Source organism: Bos grunniens, chromosome 8, assembly GCF_055505025.1.
Source record: "Bos grunniens cultivar Pamir isolate PY7600 chromosome 8, Bosgru_T2T1.0, whole genome shotgun sequence".
NCBI classification, from domain to species: domain Eukaryota; kingdom Metazoa; phylum Chordata; class Mammalia; order Artiodactyla; family Bovidae; genus Bos; species Bos grunniens.
In genome coordinates, this window is record NC_141172.1 from 106,687,516 (window position 1) to 106,699,688 (window position 12,173).

Genomic DNA, 12,173 nt, shown 5'->3' on the forward strand with positions numbered 1-12,173 from the left:
TCACTTCAAGGCAAATACATGGGGGAACAATGGAAATAGTGAGAGACTTTATTTTGCGGGGTCTCCAAAATCACTGCAGATGGTGACTGCAGGCACGAAATTAAAAGATGCAGCATATTAAAAAGCAGAGATATTACTTTGCCAACAAAGGTCTGTCTAGTCAAAGCTATGGTTTTTCCAGTAGTCATGTATGGATGTTGAGAGTTGGACTATAAAGAAAGCTGAGCGCTGAAGAATTGATGCTTTTGAACTGTGGTGTTGGAGAAGACTCTTGAGAGTCCCTTGGACTGCAAGGAGATCCAAACAGTCCATCCTAAAGGAAATCAGTCCTGGGTGTTCATTGGAAGGACTGATGTTGAAGCTGAAACTCTAAAACTTTGGCTACCTGATGTGAAGAACTGACTCACTGGAACAGACCCTGATGCTGGGAAAGATTGAAGGCGGGAGGAGAAGGGGATGACAGAGGATGAGATGGTTGGATGGCATCACCCACTCAATGGACATGAGTTTGGGTAGACTCCGGGAGTTGGTGATGGACAGGGAGGCCTGGTGTGCCGCAGTCCATGGGGTCGCAAAGGGTCAGACACGATTAAGCGACTGAACTGAACTGAGATCATGAGGTTATAGATTAGGGTGGCTCTAACCCATTATGACTTGTGTGCTTATAAGAAAAGGAAATTAAGACCCAGCACTTGCAGAGAGAAGATGACGTGAAGGCACAGGGAGAAGACAGCCATCTATAAGCCAAGGGGAGAGCCTGAAAAATTAAGCCTGCTGATCCCTTGAGCGCAGACGTCTAGCCTCCAGAACTTCGTGAGAAAATGAATGTTTAAGTCACCTAGTCCAGGGTATTTTGTTATGGCTGGAACATAGGAAATGAACATTTAACAGTAAGTTTGCACTACAAAACGAAAGCAGAAAGCCACAGTTCCTGGGTAGTCACACAGGCTGTTTGACCAGTCTGATTGCTTTCCTAAATTCACTAACCCTGAGGTCAGATGACTTCCTGGGATAAAAGCCAGCTTCCTCTTGTTGTTACTTCAGCCCCTGGTCTGCAGACGTTTTCTTCTTCTTCCTCTAACTTCCCCTCCGGTGGCAGAGGAGCTAAATATCAGAGAAACGAAAGTCCAGAAAGCTAAGGCTGCCCCTCTCACTTCCTCTCCTCCCGTAACCCAGCACTGCTTTGAATAGGGGCAGTGCCCTGGGGCACCAAGCCGGGGAGAGACGACACTACAGTGCCTCGGAGGCTGCCCTGGCCGGCACAGACAGAGGGTCATGCTTTCACAGAGCCACTTCTGGTCACAGAAAATGCCAGGATGATGGCGCGTGCCCGCCTGGCTGCGGCTCTGATCCCAGCCACGGCCATCCTCTCCTGCCTGCGAACCGAGAGCTGGGACCCTTGCGTACAGGTACGTGGCTTCCCTGAGCTTGGCCTTGCTTCTGAAAAACTGCTCTCTGCTCAGTTTCCCTGTGCTGGGCCCTGGTTAGGTTCATTTGCAAACAGATCAAATTACTTTAAAGTAAGAAACCGCAGGAATCAAATGATTCATGGTTACAGGGCATTAACAGGCAGCCCGAGGCATGTGCCCCACTTAGGAATTACATGGGAACTTTAGGCCACCTGCTTAGAATCCCTATTGTTCCACATCTGGGCTATGTGACTTTGAAGAAGTCCTTAAACCTCTCTGAGACTAGTTTTTACATCAATAAAAGAACCATAGACTTTAATAGAAAGTTTTAAGAAGCCTGCTTCCTGTCATTCCTTTCCGCTGTGGTTTGTACACTGTTTCGAGCTGTTGCTTTGCCCCTTTCAGTATCAGGAAGATTCGTTTGTTTGTTTGTTTTTTGTCTCTTAATAGAAAGAACTTTCTATGTAGATTTCGGATTTCTAAATCTAGTCTAGTTCTGTCCAAAAAATGAAAAGAAAAAGAGTTGGCAAAGACAAGGAGAGACAGAGAGATAAAGACAGAGACAGAGTCATAGAGAAGAACAGGAGACAGGGAAAGATGCAAAACGTCAGCTAATGCAATGCTTTCTTTGCGAAACACCAGCCAGCTGGTTTGTAATCTCATTCAGAAAGGGTCTCCTGTTTTTTCCTCCTGCATGGACTTGACTATTGCTTTGGAAACCCACGGCAGCAGCAAACAGCCACAGAAATGTCCTGGGGTTCAGGGTGTGGCAGAAACACAAGAAAAGCATAGTCAGAGCCTGGACAGTGAGGACATAGGGGAAATCGTGTCATCTAAAGTCCCCTGTCCCCGCCACTCCCTGCCCACACACGGCTCACTGTCCTCCTCTCTGTGTCTCTCCTGCTGTTCAATCAGTGCATATAGATCCTCCAATTATGGTCATCGCGGGATAAAATCACAGCTTCTCCTGTCTCCTCCTCTTTCCCATGCCCCAGATGCTCTCATTTTCCAAAACTTGTTCCCTCTGTCCATCACCTCAGCGTACCCTAGGGCAGATCCCCAGTTCCCCTGGCCTCGATGCTTGGACAGTGACCAGTCTCCTGACCCCACAGCCTGCTTCCTTTAATCTAATCTGCTCATATTCATCTGCTATTTGTTTGTTGTTTTTCGAGATTCAACTCTAAGATATTACTGTCCTTTAGAGCTTTTAATAATTCTCCATCACTGTCAGGGACCTTTTCCTACCATGGTGCCCTTTGCACTTGCAATTTCCTCTAGCTAGAATGAATGCCTTTACCCCTAGATGAGTGCTGTTCAATGGGTCACATGAAGTTATTTAAATTTAAATAATACATTTAACTAAATTCAACTAAATTTTTATTTAACCACATTAACATAATTTTAACTAGCTAAATTTAAAACGATGTTTTAAACTATGTTCTAGTAGCCATATTAAATAAATTAAAAGTAGGTGAATTTAATTTTAGTAGTATTTTTATTTGACTTTGTTTATTAAAAATACTATTTCAAAATGCAATATATACTAGACAATTAAGATATTTTACGTTTTTTTTCTTTTTGGTACTATGTCCTTGAGTTTTAGCACATATTATACCATTTCTTTTACATTTATTATATTAAACTATCCACATTTCTCATGTTCAATAGCTGTGTGTGGCTTGTGGTTACCCAATTGGACAATATAGCCCTAGATATGTTCATAGCTTAGTCCCTCACTTCATTCAAATTTCTGCTTAAATGTTACCTCCTCTGGGAAGGCTTGCTTGCTTGCCTCATATAAAGCTCCTCACTCCCTGTATTTGCCTTTAATGTCCTATGCTATTTATTTTTATTCGTTTAAAAAATATTTATTTGTTTATTTGGCTGCACTGGGTCTTATTTGTGGCATTCAGGATTTTTCAGTTGTGGCTTGCAAACTCTTAATTGCAATACCTGGGATCTAGTTCTCTGACCAGGGGTTGAATCCAGGCCCCTTGCATTGGGAACACAAAGTCCAGTCACGGGACCCCCAGGGAAGTCCTGCTGCTTTACTTTTTTCTCATAGTACACCACTGTGTGTGTGTGTGTGTATACACACACGTGTGAGTGTGTATGTGTGCACTCAGTTGTGTCCGACTCTTTGCAACCCCATAAACTGCAGTCCCCTGTCTCTATCTATGGGATTTTCCAGGCAAGAATATTGGAGGGACTTGCCATTTCCTTCTCCAACGGATCTCTCCCAGCCAGAGATCGAACCTGGATCTCATGCAGTGCAGGCGGTTTCTTTATGAACTGAGCCACCAGGGAAGCCCATACATATGCATATATAAAATACATTTAGTGTGTGAATACATATATTTATTGCTCATTATTTGTCTTTATGTTGACATGGTATTTGTAAAAGGGCAAGATCATTGCTGGTTTTACTTGTCACTGTGTCCCAGTGCCTAGCGCATGTGGTTGCTCAATTTGTAGATGTTAAACGACTCACAAGTATCGCCGTAGGACAGAGTATAGGGCCCCCCGGACCTGGCTCTGGCTCCCCATCTGGTTAGGTTTCATACCCCTGCCACACTCCATCTAAGTGGAGCTAGTTTTCCACCTCTCGGGACTCACGCTCTTCCCTCCTTCTTCCTCTTTCCACATATCCAAATCTCACTTATCCTTCCAGATTTGCCTTGAAATTTTCCTTTTCTTGGAAGCCTTCTATACAATCGATAGTCTCAGAATCCAGGATTGATATCTACCTTTTCTGAACGGGGGACATTTTCCAAGCCTGGTTTAAGACCCTTTTCGGGAATGAGTTGTGGGCCTACCCTGGCCCTTACTCTGGATGGGGGGCTGAGGGAGTCTGGAGCCGCACCACATCGGTCTTTGTGGTAACCACAGCACTTGATAGCAAACGTCTTCAGCTGGGATTTGAATAAACCTCCATGGAATCAGTTATCCATTCATTTGTTCAACAAATATTTATTGAGCACTAACCATTTTCTGGGCATCTTTCTGAGTGCTGGAGACATAACAGAGAGCTAGATTCTCAAAGTTTACCATCTAGAGAGGGAAACAAGCAGTATGTATGCGACAATCACACAGAAGGCATCATGTTAGATAGTGATGTCTCCCCTGAAGGAGAATAAAAGGAGCTAAGGGATGACCCTGGCCCCACTCCCTATTAGACAGTATGGGCTGTGCAGATGCTCTGAGGAATAACATTTCAGGATCAAGCGAATAAAGTAAAGAGCTGCACTGTGGCCTGTGAGACTTTACACATATTACTTCATCTTGCTGAATTCTTATTCTTTAAAAGGTTTATTTGCAGATTAAATTCAAGTATGTAACATATAAGACCTAAGCCTCATACAGTGGAGAATTAACAATAGCCAATAATAATACATGTTAACAATGTATTGATCACTTACACTGTAATAGGCTTTGAGATAATCTCTTTAAAAACCTTATCTCATTAATCCTTTTAACAGATTCTATGCGTTTTAAACTGAAAACCAAAATTAGCTGGCTTAAGCAGAGAATTTTGTTGAAGAATCAGAGAATAAGGAAACTAAATGGGAAGTTGGAGAACAAGGCTTACAAAGAATTTGGGAATATGTGATAGATATCAGCTTAGGAACCAAGGCAGTATCAAGTGTTAGGTTCCACCACCGGAGTCTGTACACGTCAAATATTTGTCCTCATTTCTACCTCATCTGCTCAAAGGTCAGTGATCCAAGTGAAAGTGAAATTTGTTCAGTTGTGTCCAATTCTTTGTGACCCAGAATTCTCCAGGCCAGAATACTGGAGTTGGTAGCCTTTCCCTTCTCCAGGGGATCTTCCCAATCCAGGGATCGAACCCAGGTCTCCCGCGTTGCAGGCAGGTTCTTTACCAGCTGAGCCACAAGGGAAGCCCAAGAATACTGAAGTAGGTAGCCTATCCCTTCTCCAGCGGACCTTCCTGACCCAGGAATTGAACTGGGGTCTCCTGCATTGCAGGCTGATTCTTAACCAACTGAGCTATGAGTGATCCAAGGGAAAGAGTAAAATTGGCAAAAATTGGGCTATGACCAAGGAAGTGCAGAAGACTTGACTGGAAGTCTCTTTAAACGTGTATACATGAGAGGTATATTTAGAAAAACAATAGCAACAACACAATGCCTTCCTGCAAATCACAGGGAAGAGCTAGGGTGATATCTAGGGCTTTTGGACTCTAGTGCTTCAGATCTTCACCACGAGACTCCATTGCTTCTTGCTGAATGCTGCCATTGAGAGAGTAGAGGTTAAACATCGGGTAGGTGCTTTTCCTTTTCTAATCTAGAGTAAGACCTTTTATAAGAATGAAGTGAGTGGATAAATGAAGGGATAAGTGGATGGATGAACAGATGATCAGGTGACTTATGATTGGATGGATGGATGTTTGAAAGAAGGTTGACTGGTCTCTTTGCTCGTCCCAGTAGCCTCCAAGGCTGTAGTCTAGGAGAGGAGAGTTGCTGGGAAGTCTGCTAAGGTGCATGCAGGAAGACACCGCATCTAATATCTAATCATTTCAGGTTGTTCCTAACATTAGTTACCAATGCATGGAGCTGAATCTCTACAAAATCCCCGACAACATCCCCATATCAACCAAGATGCTGGACCTGAGCTTTAACTACCTGAGACATTTAGGCAGCCATAACTTCTCCAGCTTCCCAGAACTGCAAGTGCTGGATTTATCCAGGTAATGCATGAGTTCTACCACTGTACAAGGAGAAATGTTCATGGTATTGTCATTTCATTCTCAAGTCAGAAAGCCTGATTCATGAGGTCTCCTTTTCATTCACTTAATTATTCACTCAACAGACATCTTACTTATTACATAACTTTGGGCAAGCTATCTCCCTTCTTCAGGTCTCAGCTTTTTTATTTGTGAAAGCAGTTGGATGAGACAGTTTCTAAGGAAAATTCTATCTCTGATTTTCTCTTAAGTCAGGGGAGTAAACTGACTCAAATTCTTTCATCAGCAAAAATTTATTAACTACTTGCTGCTATATGTTGTTCACTCTGCTAGGAAACAAGAATATGTTGATATGTAACACACAACCCTAGCTATTAAGGAGGGCATATCCACTTAAAAGAATTAATATGTTAAACCTGAGCATGGTGCTGGGCATATAGTAGGCATTCAATACATGTTACTTGATTCTGATTTTGGATTTTGAACCTGAGATAAAGATAATAATATATAAGAGTAGGTGACAAGTTATTTGAAAACTAGAGAAAATACATTGTGTTGTACAGAAAAGGAGACTTCTATGCAGAGAGCCACTGGGCTTCCCTGATAGCTCAGTGGGCACAGAATCCACCTGCAATGCAGGAGACCTGGGTTCAATCCCTTGCTTGGGAATATTCCCTATGGGGGGGCACGGCAACCCACTCCAGTATTCTTGCCTGGAGAATCCCCATGATCAGAGGAGCCTGGTGGGCCATAATCCATGGGGTCGCAAAGAGTTGGACATGAATGAGTGACTAACATACATATGCAGTGAGTAATTAAGACAGAGTTCTTGAATGGAGTTGGATTCAGATAATGTCTAGAATATTGAAAGTGAGGTACAGGATAGGGAATTAGGAAGATACAAGAAAGAGAAAGATGCATGATCAAAGGAAAACATCTGCTGTAAGAATGAACAGTGACTAGTATTTTCTTTTCTGATACAACGAAGTGTATCATTCATTAGAACAGGCGAAGTTATTATCATCATTTTGGGGAGAACTGAGTCTTGTTCCTAAAATATTTACATCATTAGGGACCTTATTTAGAAAAGTAATGCATAATAGACTATAATCTCTATAAGAGTTTGTGAAAAGTGGAGAAACATATGTAACATTTTATTATAGAAACTCTTAATAAAGGATACGAAGATAGTAGATATTTCTGTAGAAGAGTGATCATCTGATGTTTTATACTCTAACTTGGATATTGATAAACTACAACAAAGGTAGGAACCAAGCATTTTGAAGGCAGTGACATGGAGCCCCATGGAAGTCAGAATACTTGAGCTGAGTCCTCCTCCAACATTTACTGCCATGTGGCTGGAGGCTTGTCTCTACATTTGACCTGAGTCTCAGTTTCATGTCTGTGACACATAAATGATGAACCTTACACCACAGGGTTAACTGTGATACTGAGAGTAACATGTTATATATATTAAAGACCTTGCAAAGTAGACCTTATAAGTATAAAATACTATTATAGCATTCCATTCGTTTCTGAATTTCGGTTTTCTGAGTAAGAATTTTGTCAAGAACTGTACCAAATTGAGGTAGCCAGACCAATATTCTTTAATTTTAAAGAAAAATGGTTTCTCATCAGCGTCCCTTAAAATTGATCTTCGACCCACCATGTAGCCAAGGAACTGCCCTCAGAAGCTTTAAATATGTTCCTAGAGAGAGGCTAGTTCCCTCTCCCGGTTAGTAGGAGGAGATGCTAGATCAAGATAAGGACAGATTATGGTGCAATAGACGCTCTGCCTTTTCACCTCACTTCACAGTGTCTTCAGGTACCGTCAATAACTCTACTTATTTTCAATGGATGTTTTCGTGATAGACCAGCCAGGCTTTTGTCCCTATGGAAATCTACTGATACATTTTTTTTTTCTTTTTGTAGATGAGCAAACAGAGGCTTGGAGAGTTTCAGTATATATTCACATGGCTTGTTGACAACAGGCCAGAGATTCATATCCACATCCTGCTTCCAAGTTGTATGTTCCCTTCATCTTCATCCTCTGCCTCTCTAAAGTGATATTGTTGTTGTTTGGTCACTGAGTCATGTGCAAGTTTTTATGACCCCACGGACTGGCAGGCTCCTCCATCCATGGGATTTCCCAGGCAAGAAAACTGGAGTGGTTTGGTACTTCCTTCTCCAGGGGCTCTTTCTGACCCAGGGATTAAACCCAGCTCTCCTGCATTGGCAGGCACATTCTTTCTCTTTGAGTCCCCTTATTATATGGGGAATTTTTCTTGAATAGTAAGGATATCTGTGACATTTAGGTATAATTTCTATATCTTTGAAATTGGCATTCAGCGGTCATTTATCATGCCTAGCAATTAACAACTATCTATCTCATCTTACCAGTTGGATATATAATCACAATTATGTGTTTCAGGAAATGGCTAAAGTTGATCTGAGGTTCAGTCTTCAGGGGCCCCAATCATTCATCTTTAACTGATTTTCCTCTGTTGGATGGACTGCCTCTGCTTAGCATGTGTGCCTCATGTGATAGAAAAGATTGTCATGGACTAGTGTGACAGTACCAAATTTGCCGGACTTCTTTGTTTCATCTGCCTTGCTGGATATTTTTGCTTATGCACCATTATATAGCATTGTTATATCTGTGTGGAGACCTAGATGACTGGGTTGATATTTCATTTTGGTTTCCTATTCAGCAGAAATATTATATAATCTGTATCTCTTTTTCTTGTAGATGTGAAATTAAGATTATTGAAGACGACACATTTCAGGGCCTAAACCACCTCTCCACCTTGATACTGACGGGAAACCCTATCCAGAGTTTAGCCTGGGGAGCCTTTTCTGGGCTATCAAGTTTACAGAAGCTGGTGGCCGTGGAGACAAACCTAGTCTCTCTAAATGACTTCCCCATTGGACATCTCAAAACCTTGAAAGAGCTTAATGTGGCTCACAATTTTATCCATTCCTTCAAGTTACCTGAATATTTTTCTAACCTGCCCAATCTGGAGCACTTGGATCTTTCTAACAACAAAATCCAAAATATTTATTATGAAGATGTGAAAGTTCTACATCAAATGCCCCTACTCAACCTCTCTTTAGATTTGTCCTTGAACCCTTTAGACTTTATTGAACCAGGTACCTTTAAAGAAATTAAGCTCAATGGATTGACTCTGCGAAGTAATTTTAACAGTTCACATGTCATGAAAACCTGTATTCAAGGTCTGGCTGGTTTAAAAACCAACCGGCTGGTTTTGGGAGAATTTAAAAATGAAAGGAAGTTGCAAAGATTTGACAGATCTTTCCTGGAGGGACTGTGCAACCTGACCATTGAACAATTCCGGATAGCGTACTTGGACAAATTCTCAGGGGACGATACAGACTTATTTAATTGTTTGGCAAATGTTTCTGTGATTTCTCTGTTGAGTATATCTTTAGGAAGCCTACAAGCCCTTCTTAAAGATTTTAGATGGCAACACTTAGAAATTATTAACTGTGACTTTGACAAGTTTCCTGCATTGAAGCTCAGTTCTCTCAAAAAGTTTGTTTTCACAGACAACAAAGATATAAGCACTTTCACTGAGTTTCAGCTACCGAGCCTTCAGTATCTAGATCTCAAAAGAAATCACCTGAGTTTCAAGGGTTGCTGTTCTCACACTGATTTTGGGACAACCAACCTGAAGCATTTAGATCTGAGCTTCAATGATGTCATTACCTTAGGTTCAAACTTCATGGGCTTAGAGCAACTAGAACACCTGGATTTTCAGCATTCCACTCTGAAACAGATCAATGCTTTTTCAGCATTCCTATCACTCAGAAACCTCCGCTACCTTGATATTTCTTATACCAACATCCGCATTGTCTTCCATGGCATCTTTACTGGCTTAGTCAGTCTGCAAACCTTGAAAATGGCAGGCAACTCTTTTCAGAACAACTTGCTCCCTGACATCTTCACAGAACTGACTAACTTAACCGTCTTGGACCTCTCTAAGTGTCAACTGGAACAGGTAGCCCAGACAGCATTTCACTCCCTCTCTAGCCTTCAGGTGCTGAATATGAGTCACAACAAACTCTTGTCATTGGATACATTTCTTTATGAACCACTCCACTCGCTCCGGATCCTAGACTGCAGTTTCAACCGTATCATGGCCTCTAAGGAGCAAGAACTACAGAATTTGCCAAGGAGCCTCACTTGGCTAAATCTTACTCAGAATGCATTTGCTTGTGTTTGTGAACATCAGAGTTTCCTGCAGTGGGTCAAGGACCAGAGGCAGCTCTTGGTGGGAGCTGAGCAAATGATGTGTGCAGAGCCTTTAGATATGGAGGACATGCCAGTGCTTAGTTTCAGGAATGCCACTTGTCAGCTGAGCAAGACGATCATCAGTGTGTCGGTGGTCACTGTGCTCCTGGTGTCTGTGGTAGGAATCCTAGTCTACAAGTTCTATTTCCACCTGATGCTTCTTGCTGGCTGCAAAAAGTATGGCAGGGGCGAGAGCACCTATGATGCCTTTGTCATCTACTCGAGCCAGGATGAAGACTGGGTGCGGAATGAACTGGTAAAGAACTTGGAGGAGGGCGTGCCCCCCTTTCAGCTCTGCCTTCACTACAGGGACTTTATTCCTGGGGTGGCCATCGCCGCCAATATCATCCAGGAGGGTTTCCACAAAAGCCGTAAGGTTATTGTCGTGGTGTCCCAGCACTTCATCCAGAGCCGATGGTGTATCTTCGAGTATGAGATTGCCCAGACCTGGCAGTTTCTGAGCAGCCGTGCTGGCATCATCTTCATCGTCCTGCAGAAGCTGGAGAAGTCTCTCCTGCGGCAGCAGGTGGAGCTCTATCGCCTTCTGAGCAGGAACACCTACCTGGAGTGGGAGGACAGTGTCCTGGGGCGGCATGTCTTCTGGAGAAGACTCAGAAAAGCCTTGCTGGCTGGTAAACCCCAGAGTCCAGAAGGAACAGCAGATGCAGAAACCAACCCGCAAGAAGCGACAACCTCCACCTGAGGAGGAGAATCCCCTGATGTGCTTCTTTCCCAGATGGATGCAGGGCGTGTTCAGTTAACAAGTAAATGCCGCCATGTACCAAGCATTGTGCTAAAGACTGGTGATTCAGTGGTACGCGAGCCCTATAGGACTGCCAGCCTCATGGAGCTTACAGTGTAGAGGGAATAAATACTGTGCTAAAATACAGAACTTCCCGGGGGATGTTTCAACCAACTCAGCTAAGGAGTCCAGGGCAGGGAAAGTCAACTAAACTCTTACCCCATCAAACTGAATTAGAGCTAAGAGACTGGGCCTCTGTGAGAGTAAAAAAGGACAGACTTCTTCTCCTGAGTCCTTCAAGTAGAAACCGCCTCAGGTTATATGTTTTAGCCATGTTAAAACAAGGTGTTTTTGGTCGTTTTGATTGATCTAGGTCTTGGCTCACTTTTCCTTTTTCTATTGGATACAGTTTAAATTCTACTTTCTGACCCAGAAGACTCCTGATTCAGATTCCCCTCCACTTTATGTCAATTCACAAATGTCCTGGTTATCCTTTAGCATGTTCTATTTATTAACTATTAGGTCCTGATATATTTTTGTCTTTATAAATCCAGTTCTCATTTTCCACGTCTTCTCTATCAACCCATACCATAAATAAAACTCTTAGAGACATGCTGGACATATCCATATTTAACTACTATCTTTTGAGGAAATATGTAAAATACAGTCTATCATTTTGTCACTTGATGTCATTCTGAAGTTACTACCTAGTAAGTTATGACTGTCCTGAAGGTAGTATCAAAATAATTTGGTTGAAAGTGGCACTTATTGTAATAGAGGGAAATAGGTCCAACTTCCTGGCCTCATAATGAGAAATTCAGGTTAGAGGCAGGGTAAGAGGTGGGGTGACCTTTGGAGGTCAGTTTTTTTCAATGACCCCAGAAACATGTGGGCTGATAGAGCTGGGGTGACCACATAATGAGAATTGCAGCAAAATTTTTCTTGTGCAGCAAGTGGGTTTTATTTGATAGACGATTGAATTTTTCAAGGTATTTTGAAATGGTT

The 12,173-nt window shown here is 42.4% G+C and overlaps 1 protein-coding gene across 3 annotated transcripts; it reads left to right on the plus strand.

Annotated features, from left to right (window-relative positions):
• Nucleotides 1-1,195: 1,195 nt before the first annotated feature.
• Nucleotides 1,196-11,850, plus strand: TLR4 (toll like receptor 4). Of its 3 annotated transcripts, XM_086414606.1 has the most exons (3): nucleotides 1,196-1,409; nucleotides 5,951-6,117; nucleotides 8,864-11,850. In XM_086414606.1, the coding sequence occupies exons 1-3, from the start codon at nucleotides 1,317-1,319 to the stop codon at nucleotides 11,127-11,129; spliced, it is 2,526 nt and encodes an 841-aa protein (XP_086270732.1). In that variant the 5' UTR covers nucleotides 1,196-1,316; the 3' UTR covers nucleotides 11,130-11,850. The 3 variants fall into 3 exon arrangements, with proteins under 3 accessions (XP_086270732.1, XP_086270734.1, XP_086270733.1); XM_086414608.1 differs by lacking the exon at nucleotides 5,951-6,117; XM_086414607.1 differs by lacking the exons at nucleotides 1,196-1,409; nucleotides 5,951-6,117 and adding an exon at nucleotides 8,122-8,267.
• The last annotated feature ends 323 nt before the right edge of the window (nucleotides 11,851-12,173 follow it).